At 40.7% G+C, this 16,973-nt stretch overlaps 1 protein-coding gene across 4 annotated transcripts in view; it reads left to right on the top strand.

The window, feature by feature from the left end:
* The window catches only part of CSNK1G1 (casein kinase 1 gamma 1), a gene marked incomplete at both ends in the record, with an annotated part of 111,848 nt that overhangs the window by 37,104 nt on the left and 57,771 nt on the right, over positions 1-16,973 (top strand). For all 4 annotated transcript variants that reach the window (XM_080693194.1, XM_080693192.1, XM_080693195.1 and 1 more), the window contains one exon: positions 14,134-14,285. In XM_080693194.1, the coding sequence (XP_080549320.1) occupies positions 14,134-14,285 (152 nt within the window). The remainder of the gene's footprint in view (positions 1-14,133; positions 14,286-16,973) is intronic.

Raw genomic sequence — 16,973 nt, 5'->3', positions numbered from 1 at the left:
TTAAAAAGAAGGGATTAGCCGGGCGTGGTGGCGCACGCTTGTAATCCCCTTGTAATCCCCGCGCTTGGGAGGCTGAGACAGGAGGATCACGCAGGTTCGAAGCCAGCCTCAGCTACTTAGTGAGGCTCTCAGCAACTTAGTGAGACCCTGTCTCCAAATAAAGTATAAAATAGGTCTGGGAGTATAGCCTGGAGGTAGAAAGCCTCTGGGTTCCATCCCCAGTACCACCAAAAAAAAAAAAAAAAAAAAAAAAAAGAAGGGATTAGCAGCTATATATGTCTTAGGCAGCACTATTTTGATTACAATTAATATAATCTATTCAAATTGATTTGGACTCAAAAGGAAGATTTACTGGAAGACTGAGGAACGTGTCATAGAACCACAGAAGGAAATATAAAGCAAGATCACAGTTTGAGGCCAGCCTCAGCAACTTAGTGAAACTCTCTGTTTCAAAATAAAAAAATAGATCCTCTTGGCCCTCAGCAACTTAGAAGGACCCTAATAAAATAGAACTGGGATGTAGCTCAGGGATAGAATGCTCCTGGGTTCAATACCCAGTGCAAGGAGGGAGGGATAAGTGTGGCAGTGTAGTTAGAGACACAGTGCACCTGGGTTCAATACCCATTATAAACATGCAAAAATAAAAGGAAATACATAGACCTCGTAGAGATTGGAGCAAAGCATTTGGGTAACCTGTGGAGATTAAGAGAATGTGCTCCTGGCCTTCTACCTCTTCCTGTCTGTCTCTTTCCTTCTCTGTCGGCCCATAAAATTTCTTGCCTTAGCTTCTGGATACCTGTTTCACTTTCTGGATATTATCAGCCTTTTCAGCTTTTCCTACATTGGTGGGAAAGAACTTCCCTTACTGTCCTTCCAATTTAAGCACTAGCAGAGATTGACTTGAGCCTTTCTGTCCCAGTTGCAAATTCCTAAGAAAGACTGGCTGATCCAGCTTGGGTCGGCTTTCCAGTCCTTGTCCCCAGAGTTTATTCAGGGGTAGAGAATCATGGAGGCCCCACTGCTTACTCAACAGAGAGCAGATCTCTAAGAATGGGGCTTTAGGAAGAGAGAAAATGCCAGGCATGGGAGCACCCACCTGTAATCTCAGTACTTGGAAGGCTGAGACAGAAGGTTAACAGGTTCAAGGCCAGCCTCAACAACAGAACAAGACCCTCAACAACATAGAACTTGTTTAAAAAAAAAAAAAAAAGTCTGGGGTAGACTGCCTCCAGTACAAGGGGGGAAAAAAAAGGAACAAAGAAAATGGTTGACTGTATAAGAGAGTGGTAAGCTCACAGACCTACTTTACTTTCTCATCGTGTAGCACTTGCTAAAAATCAAGACATTTTTTCTTAAGACATTTCAACACCTTGAGAGTCTCAAAGTAGGAAATGGAGCCTGAGAAAACAACACAGGAAACAACACAGTTATCTTTCACAGTGAATTGTGCTTACCAAACTCTTGAAAAAGAATCATCTTTGGAGAAAAACCCACTTTAGGCCTCAAGAGGAGCAGTCAGCTAGGCTTGGTGGCACATGCCTGTAATTCTAGTATTTAGGAGGTGGAGACAGGAAGATCTCAGGTTCAAGGCCAGCCTCAGCATTTAGCTGTCAGTAACTTAGTAAGACCCTATTTCTTTCATTCATTCATTTGCTTATTCATTTCCTTCCTTCCTTCCTTCCTTCCTTCCTTCCTTCCTTCCTTCCTTCCTTCCTTCCCCAGTAGCATTCTACCTCCAAGCTTCCCTTATTCTTTCCTTTTTTCTCTACCTTCCTATCTTTCCTTCCTTCCTGTCTCCTTCCTTTCTTTCTTTCTTTCTTTCTTTCTTTCTTTCTTTCTTTCTTTCTTTCTTTCTTCTTTCTTTCTTTTGAACCCAACGGCTTTCTACCTCCTAGCTATACTCTCAGCCCTTATTTTATTTTTATTTTTTTGCCGCACTGGGGATGGAACCCAGGAGCATTGTACCTCTAAGCTATACCCTCAGCCCTATTTTTTATTCTTTATTTTGAAACAGGGTCTCACTGAGTTGCAAATGGCCTCATTAAGTAGCCGAGGCTGTCCACAAACTGAGATCTCCTGTCTTAACTTCCTGAATCCTGGGATTACAAGCCTGTGCCACCACACCTGGTTTATTTTATTTATTTATTTATTTTTGGGATACTGGGGGAGGAACCCAGGGGCTTTTCTACCTCTGGGCTATACTCTCAGACCTATTTTATACTTTATTTGGAAGCAGGGTCTCAGTAAGTTGCTGAGAGCCTCACTAGGTAGCTGAGGCTGGCTTCAAACCTGCGTGATCCTTCTTTCTCAGCCTCCCAAGCGCTGGGATTACAAACGTGCGCTGTCACAATCAGCATTTATTTATTTAATTATTTTTTGTGGTACTGGAGGTGGAACCCAGGGGCAGTCTACCTCCAGGCTACACTCCCAGACCTATTTTATAGTTTTATTTGGAAACAGGGTGCTGAGAGCCTCACTAAGTAGCTAAGGCTTGCTTGGAACCCATGCAATCCTCCTGTCTCAGCCTCCCAAGTACTGGGATTACAAGCACGTACCACCACACCCAGCTATTTTTATTTTTGAAACAGGGTATTACTAGGTTGATGAGTCTCACTACTTGCTGAGGCTATCCTCAAGCCTGAAATCCTCATGTCTCAGCCCCCCAAGTACTGGGCTTATTATAAGCATATGCCACCATGCCCAGCTTGTGAGACCCTGTTTCAAAATTAAAATAAGCCAGTACATGCTTGTAATCCCAATATTTGGAAGACTGAGATAGGAGGATCGTAGGTTCAAGGCTACCCTCAGATACTTAATGAGGCCGTGTTTCAGAATAAAGAATAAATAAGAGGGCTAGAGCTCATATGTAAAATGCTGCTGGGTTCAATTCCCAATAACAGCTAACACACACACACACACACACACACACACACACACACGAGTGTAGGGGCAGTGTAGAGCAGAGGTAGAATGCCCTTGGGTTCAGTGCTGATTGTCAAAACAAAAAAACAGCCAGGAAAATTAAAATGAGCTGTTCTCATTCTCTTTTTCTTTTTCTTTTTTTCCTGGTGGTACTGGGGATGGAATCCAGGGGCTTACTACCAGACCTATTTTATACTTTTTTGGAAATGGGGTGTCACTGAGTTGCTGAGGCTGGCTTCGAACCTCTCCTATCTCAGCCTCCCAAGCGCGTGGATTACAAGCGTGTGCCACCACGCCTGGCATCCTCTCATTCTTTAAAGACCTGGAATGATGACTTGAGGTTTAAAGCTGAATCTGCCACATTTTCATCCTCCACTCCTTTCAGTAGACCTGGTTTTTTCAGAAGTAACTTATTTGAGATAAGTAAATATTAGGGCAACAGCAGTAGCTTCATATAAAAAAAAAAAGTTTTGTCCAGTAGGTAAAGGATGAAGGCAGGTTGTTTGAAAACATCGGTGCATTTATAAACTCTTTGCAGAGGAGCAGCAGCAGTATCACAGTTGCTCCTCTTAGGGAGCAGCATCTAAACATAAAGCCAGGCGTGGTGGCACACGCTTGTAATCCCTGCGCTTGGAAGGCGGAGACAGGAGGATTGCGCTGGTCCGAAGCCAGCCTAACTGGCTTAAGAGATCCTGTTTCAAATTTAAAAAAATACGCAGGGCGTGGTGGCGCACGCTTGTAATCCCCGCGCTTGGGAGGCAGAGACAGGAGGATCGCGCAGGTTCGAAGCCAGCCGCACGCGCTGGCTTAGGAGACCCTGTTTCCAAAATAAAAATGTAAAAATAGGTCTGGGAGTGTAGCCCGGAGGTAGAAGGGCTTCCAGGAACCCCAGTACCGCCAAAAAAAAAAAAAAAAAAAAAGAATCTAAACATAAAAAGTTTGCCTGAGTTGGTGAGACGGTCAGCAAGGACCTGAGATCAGTGTAGGAAAAGCAGCTCAGGGTTACAGTACTATGCAACAAACAAAGAGAAGTATGGTGTATTTGTTAGAGAGATTCATTGATTCCAAATCTCCCTAAATTGTTCAGAAAACTTTTCTTTCTTTCCCTTCTTTTTTTTCCAGACTAGGGATGGAACCCAGGGGCATTCCACCTGTGAGCTATACCTCCAGCCCCATTTTTTATTCTTTATTTTTAAACAGGGTCTCACTGAGTTGCAAAGGGCCTCACTAAGACAGCTGAGGCTGTCTTCAAACCACAATCCTGTCTCTGCCTCCCAAGCGCAGGGATTACAAGCCTTGCCACCACTCTTGGCTTCCAGAAAACTTTTTTTTTTTTTTTTTGTGGTACTGGGTTCCTGGAAGCCCTTCTACCTCCGGGCTACACTCCCAGACCTATTTTATACTTTTTTATTTAGAAACAGGGTCTCTTAAGCCAGCTCGGCTGGCTTTGAACCTGCGCGATCCTCCTGTCTCCACCTCCCAAATGCGGGGATTACAAGCACGCGCCACCACGCCCCGCAGAAAACATTTTTATAAAGGACATTTCAAGCCAGGCGTGGTGGCACGCGCTTGTAATCCCGCGCTTGGGAGGCGGAGACAGGAGGATCGTGCAGGTTCGAAGCCAGCCGCGCGCGCTGGCTTAGGAGACCCTGTTTCCAAAATGAAAATGTAAAAATAGGTCTGGGAGTGTAGCCCGGAGGTAGAAGGGCTTCCAGGAACCCCAGTACCACCAAAATAAATAAATAAATAAATAAAAATAAATAAATAAATAAATAAATAAATAAAGGACATTTCAATGCTTGTATTGGGCCTGGCGTGGTTGCGCACACTTGTAATCCCAGTGCTTGGGAATCTGAGACAGGAGAATCATAGGTTCACATCCAGCCTCAGTAATTTAGTGAGGCACTCCACAACTTAGTGAGATTCTGTTTCAAAATAAAAGATAAAAAAATGGAAGCCAAGCTGGGTTTGGTGGCTCCCGCTTGTAATCCCCGTGCTTGGGAGGCTGAGACAGGAGGATTGCACAGGTTTGAAGCCAGCCTAAGCTACTTAGTGAGGCTCTTAGCAACTTAATGAGATCCCGTTTCCAAATAAAAAATATAAAATAGGTCTGAGAGTATAGCCTGGAAACAGAAAGCCCCTGGGTTCCACCCCCCAGTACCACCAAAAAATTAAAAAAAAAAAAGAAAGAAAGAAGAAAGAAAGAAAGCTGGGTATGGTGGCACATACTTGTAATCCCAGTAAGTACTTGGAAGGATGAAGCAGGGAGATCTTGGTTCATGCACAGCCTCAGCTACTTAGGCCTTACTAACTTAGTAAGACCCTGTTTAAAAAAACAAAACAAAACAGGGCTGGGGATATAACTCAGAAGTAGAAGTAGAATGTGCCTGGATTTCATCCCCTGGACTGCAATAAATAAACAAATAAAAAATACTGATGGAGGTGTGCCTTGGAGGTAGATGCCTCTGGATTCCATCCCCAGTAGCGCCAAAAAGGGGTGGGGGGAAGAAAGACCTTATCAACTCTAAAGTCACATAAGGCATATAGAGTAATTGCTTTTTTTTTTTTTAAGACAAATAAGATAATTTATTATTCACAAAAGATGATGTATACTATAAATCCGGGGAGCTGGGTGTGGTGGCCCACACCTGTAATCCCAGTACTTGGGAGGTTGAGACAGGATCATAGGTTTGAGGACAGAGTAATTGCTTTTAATTATATAAAATTTTAGAGAATCTCCTACAAAGAAAAACACTTCTGTTTTACACATTTTGGGCCAGTAGTTTCTTTAATTGCAAACAAAATGTTTTGAGTTTATTATAGAAATTGTTTGGCCTGAAAATACCTCACAGTAATACAAAGTACTAACACCTTTTCGGTGTACTCTTTTGCAAAGTGCAGAACTGCTAGAGGTATTTTGCTCAGTGTGAAGGCAGAATTTGTTACTTGGATATTATTTTCTTGTAAAGGACTTTTATTTTTTGTGGTAGTGAGGATGGAACCCAGGGACTTTCTATCTTTGAGCTATACCCCCATCCCTATTTTTTATTCTTTATTCTGAAAGAGGGCTGGGATTACAAGTGTGTGCTACCATGCCTGATTTGTAAAGGACTTTTTGATGAAGAGAAAGGAAAATTCCATACATAGACCCAAATAACTTAAATGTAAGTGGACTAGACTGGCGAGTTGTGATTAGTTTCAGAAAATTGGTATGGTGCTTAGGCAGGCAAAGGTTTAGAGGAGGTCACTGTGGCCTGTTAGTGGGAACTTGCTTATGAACACTTAGAACTAAAGGTTTTGGCCAGGCGTGGTGGCGCACGCTTGTAATCCCCACGCTTGGGAGGCAGAGACAGGAGGATCGCGTAGGTTCAAAGCCAGCCGCACTGGCTTAAGAGATTCTGTTTCCAAATAAAAATATAAAATAGGTCTGGGAGTGTAGCCCAGAAGTAGCAGGGTAGCCCAGAGGTAGCAGGGTTTCCAGGAACCCCAGTACCACAAAAAAAAAAAAAAAAAAAAAGAACTAAAGGTTTTAGTGCCATCTTCTCTCTTTAATTCTTAGTCATACTTAACTTTTTTTTTTGTTTTTTTTTTTTTGGTATTGAGGATTGAACTCAGAAGTGTTCTACGTTTGAGCTGTACCCCTAGCTCTATCTTCTTCTTCTTTTTTTTTTTTTACACAGAATCTTACTAAGTTTCATAGGGCCTCACTAGTTGTGAGGGTGGCTGTGAACCTGTGATCTGATCCTCCTGTCTCAGTCTTCCAAGTGCTCCAAGCGTGTGCCCCCATCCCTGGATCATACATTTATTTATTTATTTATTTATTTATTTATTTATTTATTTATTTCTGATATTGAGAATTGAACCCAGGGCCATTCTACCTCCAAGCTACACCCCCAGCCCTATTTTTTTTCTTTCCCCGTCACTGGGGATGGAACCCAGGGACATTCAACCTCTGAGCTAAAACCCCTTCCCTATTTTTTTTATTCAATTTTTTGAAAAAGAGTCTTGCTGAATTGCTGAGGCAGGCCTCAAATCTGTGATCCTTCTGTCTTAGTCCCCTAAGTACTAAGATTATAGGCGTGCACCACCACACTGAGCTTTATTTTATTTTTTATTTTGAAATCGACTTGCTAAATTACTGAGAGTCTTGCTAAGGTTCTGAGGCTAGACTCAAGCTGTGATCCTTCTGCCCCAGTGTCTCAAGTACTAGGATTATAGGCATGTGCCACTGGACCCCGTTTGTACCTATTTTTTATGTTGAGATATTATTTTAGATGTTGTTTTATGTCCATATTAATGTAGATATAGAACTTAGTTGAGTTTGCTATTTATTTATTTATTTATTTATTTATTTATTTATTTATTTATTTATTTATTTATGGTGGTACCGGTGTTCCTGGAAGCCCTTCTACCTCCGGGCTACACTCCCAGACCTATTTTTACTTTTTTTTTTTTTAAATTTGGAAACAGGGTCTCCTAAGCCAGTGCGCACGGCTGGCTTCGAACCTGCACGATCCTCCTGTCTCTGCCTCCCAAGCGCGGGGATTACAGGTGTGCGCCACCACACTTGGCTGAGTTTGCTATACATTTAGGCAACTTAACTTTTAAGTTTTATTTTATTTTTGCAGTAGTGGTGATTGAACCCAGGGCATTGTGCAGGCTACATAAGCATTCTACCACTGATGTATGTCTCAGCATCTGTTGTTGTATTTTAGGATCTTGCAAAGTTTCCCAGGCTGGCCTCAAACTTGTGATCTTCCTACCTCTGCCTCCTGAGTAGCTGGGATTGCAGGCATGAGCTACCACACTGGGTTATAATTTAGATTTTTAAGAAAGGAGGAAAGGCTAATTATTATGCAATAATATGATCAAGTTACCAAAAGCTTCAAGGTGGTTCTATTTCAGTTTTTAGCCTGATGTGCATTTAAAAATATCTCTACTTAGTTACTGCTCATAATGCATTATGGAATCTTTTTAGGTAACAGCTTTAATGATAAAGAAGCCATTATCCTTGATGTGGAATGTTTACTGGAAGTTAGATTTATGACAGACAAAATTAGCCATATGGTGTTGAATACCTCACTTCCTGTACTGTGCATCTTAATATATGTGTGAGCCATATGTCCAGTGGGGTTTATACGGTAGATGGAAAGGCTGTTTCATAGTTCCAGAGGAAAATATTTAAGATAATGTAGTTTATGTATATAACCTTGCAATTTTGGTTTATAAGATATTTAACCAGTGGTTAAACTGCTTCTATGAAATTGACCACTTTAATTGGGAGGCCTCATTAATGCATTATTTTCAGAGCAGATGAGAGATTATAAAGTTACTTTATAGATAAAAGAATCCACCCCCAGACCCACACACACAAAAGAATCCAGTACATATCTACCTTGCCTAGCTTTCTCACCCCATTTCTATTACCTCATAGTTATTTATGCAAAGTACCTTGTCTGCCGTATTGTGTTGCACTAAGTGCCGTGTTGCACTTAAATCTCCGTTCTTATTCCCAGTCTTATTAAAGAATTCCACAGCATAATATTCATAAATAAAATTTTCTGAAGTGCTGTATTAGAGATGGCTGTAGAAAAGACAAGTGAAATATACAGAATTTTTTCATATAATGGCAGCCAACTGATAAACCATTCCTGAGTGGTAATGTGACCAAAGAGATGGACTTTCTTTATAGACCTTTTTTTTTTTCTTTTGCTATCAACACTGGCTACTTTATGGGCAGTCATGTAAAAGTCCAGGCACAAAATAGTACTTGTGTGGTCATTTTTCTGTACAGATAGTTCTAATAAATTATACCTGCATCTCCCAAAGAGACCTTCATACTTGGCAGCACATTTTCTATAATACCTAAGAAATGTTAAACTGATAAGTCTTCTAAATATCCTTAAAATTATCCCCTTCAGAAGGTCTTGAGTCCAGTTGTTCTGATCTCAAAGAACTTCTGAAAGAGATTTTCATTTTTCTGAGTCCTCATGATATATTCATCATAAAACAAAGTAATATGCTTTATTTTTACTCTCTAGATACAGTTTTCCAGCTGAGGTTCCATACAACTTGTAAAGTGTATTTGCTTCCACTCCTAGAAATTCTGATTCAGTAGGCGTGAAGTAAAGTCACTCCATCTGTTTTTCTTTGAAGTTTTTTGAGATGTTTATAATAGACACACTTCCAGTTGAGTTTTACTACTAGCTTACATTTGAATTGGTACCACGCATACATCATACAACAAAGTTTTGTGGCTTTACAGGAACCTAGAAGGCAGCTAGAAAGAAATCCTAGCCGTAGTCAGAATTTAAAAAGAGCGCAGTTGGCCGGGCGTGGTGGCGCACGCTTGTAATCCCCGCGCTTGGGAGGCAGAGACAGGAGGATCGCGCAGGTTCGAAGCTAGCCCCGCGCGCTGGCTTAGGAGACCCTGTTTCCAAATAAAAATGCAAAAATAGGTCCGGGAGTGTAGCCCGGAGGTAGAAGGGCTTCCAGGAACCCCAGTACCACCAAAAAAAAAAAAATAATAATAATAATAAATAAAAAAATAAAAATAAAAAGAGCGCAGTTTGGAGCTGGGCATGGTGGTGCACACTTGTAATCCCTGCGCTTGGGAGGCTGAGACAGGAGGATCTCACAGGTTCCAAGCCAGCCTCAGCTACTTAGTGAGGCTCTTAGAAACTTAGTGAGACCTTGTTTCCAAATAAGATATAAAATAAGTCTGGGAGTATATCCTGGAGATAGAAAGCCTCTGGGTTCCACCCCTAGTACCACAAAAAAAAAAAAAAAAAAAAAAAAAAAATCACAGTTTGGGTTTAAAAGAGAACTATCCAGCCGGGCGTGGGGGCACGTGGGAGGTGGAGACGGGAGGATCACCCAGGTTCGAAGCCAGCCTTGCTGGCTTAAGAGACCCTGTTTCCAAATTTAAAAAAAATATAAAAATAGGCCTGGGAGTGTAGCCTGGAGGTAGAAGGTTTTCAGGAACCCCAGTACCACCCCAAAAAAAAAAAAACAAAACAAAACAAAAAAAAACTATCCAGGTGTGGTGGCACATGCCTGTAATTCTAGCATTTAGGAGGTTGAGACAGGAGGATCACTCTTTGAGGACAGCCTCAGCAATTTAGTGAGGTCCTCGCAACTCAGTGAAACCATTTCAAAATAAAGAATAAAAAAATAGGACTGGGGATGTAGCTCAGAGGTAGAAAGGAACTTTTTTTTTTTTTTTTTTTTAAATGGTACTAGGAGTGGAACCCAGGGGCTTTTCTACTCTGGGCTATACTTCCAGACCTATTTTATACTTTATTTGGAAACAGGGTCTCACTAAGTTGCTGAAAGCCTCACTAAGTAGCTGAGGCTGGCTTCAAACCTTTGCGATCCTCTTGTCTCAGCCTCCCAAGCGCTGGGATTACAAGCATGCGACACCACTCCCGGCTAGAAAGGAACTAATTTAAACCCCTTGTGTGTGTGTGTGTGTGTGTGTGTGTGTGTGTGTGTGTGTGTGTCTGTCTGTCTGTCTGTCTGTCTGTCTGTCTGTCTGCTTTACTGGGTATTGAACCCAGAGGCATTCTACTTTTGAGCTACATCCCCAGCCCTGTTTTATTTTTTTGCTTTTGAAACAGTCTTGCTAGATTGAGATAAGAGTCTTGCTAAATTGCTCAGGCTGAGCTCCAACCAGCAATCCTGCTGTCTCAGCCTCCTAAATACAGGGATTATAGGTGTGTACCACCATGCCCATTTAAAATCCCTCCATTTATTTATTTATTTATTCATTCATTCATTTATTGCAGTACTGGGGCTGGAACCCAGGAGGATTCTACGCCTGGGCTACACACACAGCCCTATTTTTTATTATAACTTATTTTGAAACAGGATCGCACTGAGTTGCAAAGGGCCTCACTAAGTAGCTGAGGCTGTCTGCAAACCGCGATCCTCCTGTCTCAGCCTTTAAATCCTTCTTTATAGAAGAAAAAGTTAACCCACAGAGAGAGGCCAAGGGCTTCGCCAGAGTTGGTAGCAGAAGCGAATACTAGATCTAAGACTTTGACTTTGAGCCCTTTCTGTACTGTTTTAAGTACCTAGAAGTTGTCTTGAGCACCCCAAAGTCCTTCAGGACCTCGTGAGGTGTCAGGGTACTTAACAGAGACGATAATGAAGAAAGCAAGAATTTCTCATTTTTTGAAGTTTCTATGCATTGTGGTTTGAAATTATAGACATTACCTAAAATGCTTTTGTGAATTCTTAGTAAATCTAAAAACTTCTGGCAAGAGATGCCTTGATTTGGTACTAAAGATTGTTGAGAACATGAAGATCATTTGTCTCATTTTAATTAATTCTTAATCACTGGCAGCAAGTCTAGGAAATTATGCCAATATTATATTTCTAAGCAGGCTTGACTTTTAGCTTGTACTTTAGAAAGAAGATATTGTGCCCAGATTTGCAACTCAGCCAGTTTAAGAAGAAATATGTTTATTAATTAGCTTCAATTTGGTTGTTTAAAAGAAAGTCCAAATAATTGTAGCTCAGTCAAGGTAAAGATTGATTTTTCTTTTAGAAAAGAAAAATCCATAAGGAAGGAAAATCTAACAGTCACTTGGTTGGCACATAGGGACTCAGGCTCTTCTATTTTTGTTCTTCCGTTCTTAGAGCTATTTTATATCCTTACGGTGCAATGGCTTCAGGACCTTCAAAGGGTCATACCTCTCATTTCAGTCAGCTCCCTTAAAAGAACCTTTCTAGAGCCGTTCCCAGTGAGTTCTGCTTTTATCTCAGTGTACATTCTTATTATCTGGAAGGCTGGAAAATTATAATTGGACAAGTTGCTTTTTTGCAATAATTCACAGTCAGCCCCAACTACTAGGTGAGGCCCTCCACAACTTCGTGAGACCCTGTTCAAAATAAAGAATAAAAAATAGGGAACCTTTCTAGAGCCGTTCCCAGTGAGTTCTGCTTTTATCTCAGTGTACATTCTTATTATCTGGAAGGCTGGAAAATTATAATTGGACAAGTTGCTTTTTTGCAATAATTCACAGTCAGCCCCAACTACTAGGTGAGGCCCTCCACAACTTCGTGAGACCCTGTTCAAAATAAAGAATAAAAAATAGGGGTGGGGTTGTAGCTTGGAGGTAGAATGCTCCTGGGTTCAACCCCCAGTACTAAGAGAAAAAAAAAGTTCTGTTATTAAAGAGGAAGAATGGGGCCAGGTGTGGTGGCACATGCTTGTAATCCCAGCATTTGGGAGGCTGAGACAAGAGGATTGCGATTCGAGGACAGCCTCACCTACTTAGTGAGGCCCTCCGCAACTCAGTGAGACCCTGTCTCAAAATAAAGAATAAAAAATAGGGCTGGGGCCAGGCGTGGTGGCTCATGCATGTAGTCCCCGTGCTTGGGAGGCGAAGACAGGAGGATCACGCACGTTCGAAGCCAGCCATGCTGGCTTAAGAGACCCTGTATCCAAATAAATATATATTAAAAAATAGGTCTGGGAGTGTAGCCCAGAGGTAGAAGGGATTCCAGGAACCCCAGTACCACAAAAAAAAAAAAAAAAAAAAAAAAAATAGGGCTGGGGGTGTTACTCGGAGGTAGAATGCCCCTGGGTCCCATCCCCAGTACCACCCAATAAATAAATAAATAAATAAGAGGAAGAAAGGGAGAGTGGATATTGGGCAAGCAACCAAAAGACTATACCACAACTTACTTTGACCAATATATTTTATTAGGAAAATAAAATTTTAGTGGCTCAAAATGTATTGTATAGGACATAAATTTAAAACCTCCCCTAACTCCATCTACCATGTGTCTGATAAATAAAAGTAATAAACCTCCATGGTAGAATGTTTTGTATTGAATTTCTCAGCAGGACTCATTGGAAACAGCTGTTAGATTTTGTATATTTTTAATAAACTGAAAAATTGCTTCTTCAAAACAGGGGAAAAAAGACACTTCAAATTAAATCCTGTTTCCTTTTGTACATAGAGAAAATGAAAACACAACAGTTAGCAAAAACAGAGTATAATATATTAGATGATATAAGACATAAGGAATGAACATAATGAAAGAAAATACCCATGTTTAGATTTAAGTGGAACAAATAGACTAATGCACTCTATGAAATAGTTTAATGTTCATACATCATGGCAATGAATCACATTAACTCCAGATATACCAGATCTGCCTTGGAGAGAAGAATGTATTAAATGTACATTACCTCTGTCTGTATTTCATCCATACAAATAAGGGAGAGTTTTGTTGTCTACAAAACTGGGAAGCAGAAGCAAATCGCAACTGACAGCATATATAACTGTAGTCATGGTATACATAAATGTGTGAGGTGGAAATATTTCTGCTCTAAGAGAGCAGATTATTTTTTAAACATTTTTGTGATTTTCTACACTGTCATCATGGTGCCAGTTAATTCCATACTGAATGCCTCATATTTCTAATATACTTTAAGGAGAAAATTCATTTCCAAGTTGCCACTTCGGTAAGAAAGTTTATCTTTGGTAGCTTATAACTATGAATTTTAAATCTTGGGGAAACCCATCCTTTTTGTTTGATTAGTCCCTTTTCTTTCTCTCCTTCGTTCCCTCTCCCTTTTATAATTATTATCAGCAACCCAATGCTAAGTGTCTGTTGACTTTTCTCCAGCTGATAGAAAACAGAGCACTACAAAGACCCCCATGAGAAGAGAGCCCATTGCTCTGGCCTGGAGCCAGGCTCTGCCCTCTGTGACCTCACCCTTCAATCTGAGTTCTCCACGGGGCAGCACTTGCGAACAGCCCATGTGGCTTTGGCAGTAAGCATAGGGAGTGCTAATGAAACCAGTTAATACAACAAGGGTTAGCCTGGCCTTCGAGCTCTGTGAGCCAGCCTTTGAACCTTTTATGATACTGCGCTTCCAGGCATCCTTTGGGAAGAATAGCTTACGCTCTGATCCAATAATAAATCAGGGACCATTTTCTATCTTGTATAGCAGTAGAAGTGCCTTTGGCACTCTGGTATTAAATAACTGCTTATTTGAACACACTGTGCAGTGATTTAGCCTTTCCCACCCATTATTAGTTTTCATTGAAGCTATTGTGCTCACTTTAACTTTTCCAGTAGCGACTGTGAAAGGAAATGGAAATCTCACAAACTTTATTTATATCTTATTCATGACTAATACTTTGGTTTTTGTGTCTCTCACTCTGTATCCCTTTTCCTCTCTGCTTTTAGGTGAAGGTCTTCCACAGGTATACTACTTTGGACCATGTGGGAAATACAATGCCATGGTGCTAGAGCTTCTTGGCCCTAGCTTGGAGGACTTGTTTGACCTCTGTGACCGAACATTTACTTTGAAGACGGTGTTAATGATAGCTATCCAGTTGGTAAGTTGGTGTTGCTCTTCCAGAAGATAGACCATTCCCTGAGCCATAACTCTGTGGGCCTTTTGGTGATTTATTAGCTGCAACAACACTGATAGTTCTTACAGGCTTGATGGCATTCTAGAAAGCTGGCTGAGGCAAAAAGAACTTATTTTAAGAACTTGTATCTTGGATAAAACTGTGCACTTAACTGAAGTATATGCATGCATACAATTAATTCATTTGTCTATTTGTTTATTTATTTATTTTGCAGTACTGGGGATTGAACTCAGGGGCATTGTACCTCTGAGCTACCTTGCCCCCAGCCCTGTTTTTTTAATTCTTTGTTTTTGAAACAGGATCTCACTAAATTGCAGAGGGCCTCACTAAGTAGCGGAGCCTGGCCCTGAACCTACGGTCCTCTTGTCTCAGCCTCCCAGTACTGGGATTACAAGCATGCACCACCATGCCCAACTTGCATGTGTACAATTTAGATTAGGGAGAAAGATAATGATTTAGGTAGAGTTGTATAAATTCAAATAATTTTTTCAGTGTTTTTTTATAGGGTTGTTTTATTTTGTGGTGCTGGGGATTGAACTCAGAGGCATTCTACCTCTGAGCCATACCCCCCAGCCCTATTTTATTTTTTATTTTGAAACAGGGTATTGCTAAATTGCTAAGTCTGACCTGAAACCTTTCAAGTACTGTGATTATAGGTTTGCACCACCATGCCTAGCTATTAGGCTTTATTTTATTTATTAATTTATTTTGGTGGTACTGGGGTTCCTGGAAACCCTTCTACTTTCGGGCTATACTCCCAGACCTATTTTATATTTTTATTTGGAAACAGGGTCTCTTAAGCCAGCGAGGCTGGCTTCGAACCTGCGCGATCCTCCTGTCTCTGCCTCCCAAGCGTGGGGATTACAAGTATGCGCTACCACGCCCGGTGCTTGACTTTTTTTTTAAATTATTATTATTATTTTTTATGTGGAACATATTGAAAATGGCATACATTCAGACTATACTTGGTACCCTTCCCCTACTTCTCTTCCTCCCCTCCCAACAATGAGTGTCCAAGTTAACCATGCTATATTTGTATTTTTACACAAATTTGGATGTAGCTCCTTCATTAATCAACTTCAGCCTTCTTCCACTCCTATCCTTCCATTCTAGCCTTGGTGAGCCTTCTCCTTCATTGTCTGGAGTCCCTCTGGTATTCCTAATACTCCCCAATTTGGGCATATTAAAGAAAATGTATGTCCCTTTTCTTTCTGTGCCTGGCTGATCTCACTTAACATAATGTTCTCCAGGTGTTTCCATCTTCTAGTGAATGACACAATTTTGTTCTTCTTTATAGCTGAGTAGAATTCCATTGTGTGTATTTCCCATAATTCTGTAATTCATTCATCTTTTGATGGAGACATAGGTTGGTTCTATATTTTGGCTATTATGAATTGTGCTGCTATGAACATGGTTATGCATATGTTAATGTAGTTCTCTGATTTCAACACTTTTGGACAAATACCCAGGAGAGGTTAGCCAGGTCATATGGTGGATCTATTCCCAGTTTTCTAAGGAATCTCCACACTGATCTCCATAGTGGCTTAACTACTTTGCACTCCCACCAACAGTGTAAGAGTTTCTTTCCCCACATCCTCGCCAGCCTTTGTTGTTATTTGATTTCTTTATGCTTGCCACTCTGATTGGGGTTAGATGGAATCTCAACGTAGTTTTGATTTGTATCTCCCTGATGGCTAATGATGTTATCTATTGGCCATTTGTATCTCTTCTTTTGTGAAGTATCTGTTCAGTTCAGTTGCCCATTTCTTGATTGGATTATTTGTTTTGCTAGTGTCGAGTCTTTTGAGCTCTTTGTATATTCTGGATATTAGCTCTCTGAGTGGTGGCTGGTAAAGATCTGCTCCCATTCTGTAGACTTTCTCTTTAGGTTCTTGATGGTTTCCTTTGATGAGAAGAAACTTTTTAGTTTGATGTCATCCCACTTGTTAATTATTGCTTTAATTTCTTGTGCTTTGGAGGTCTTGTTGAGAAAGTTACTGCTTGTGCCTGTATGCTGGAAGCTTGAGCCTATGCTCTCCTCTAATAACTTCACAGTCTCTGGTCTAATTTCTAAGTCTTTGATCCATCTCAAGTTGATTCCTGTGCATGGTGAGAGGTAAGGATTTAGTTCCATCTTTCTGCAAATGGATAGCCAGTTCTCCCAGCACCATTTGTTGAAAAGGCTGTCTTTTCTCCAGCGTACAAGTTTGGCCCCTTTGTCAAAGATCAACTGACTATAGGTATGTGGGTTTGTTTCTTTATCTTCTATTCTGTTCCACTGGTCAGTCTGCCTGTTGTTGTGCCAATACCAGGCTGTTTTTACTACTATTGCTTTGGCTATTCTGGGTTTTTTCTTTCTCCATATAAAATTCATGACTGATTTTTCTAGGTCTATGAAGAATGTTGTTGATATTTTAATAGGAATTGCATTGAATCTATAAATTATTTTTAGCAGAATGGCCATTTTGATGATATTTATTCTGCCTATCATTGAGCAAGGAAGATCTCGATGAACAAAATGCAAAAATTCTAAACAAAATACTAGCTATACGCATTCAAAACTATATCAAGAGAATTGTACACCACGACCAAGTTGGTTTCATCCCAGAAAAGCAAGACTGGTTCAACATACACAAATCAATACATGTTATT

This window comes from Muscardinus avellanarius, assembly GCF_963383645.1.
Source record: "Muscardinus avellanarius genome assembly, chromosome: 3".
Classification (NCBI taxonomy): Eukaryota; Metazoa; Chordata; class Mammalia; order Rodentia; family Gliridae; genus Muscardinus; species Muscardinus avellanarius.
Note: the sequence above shows the minus strand (reverse complement) of the source record. Positions and strands in the feature narration are given on the sequence as shown.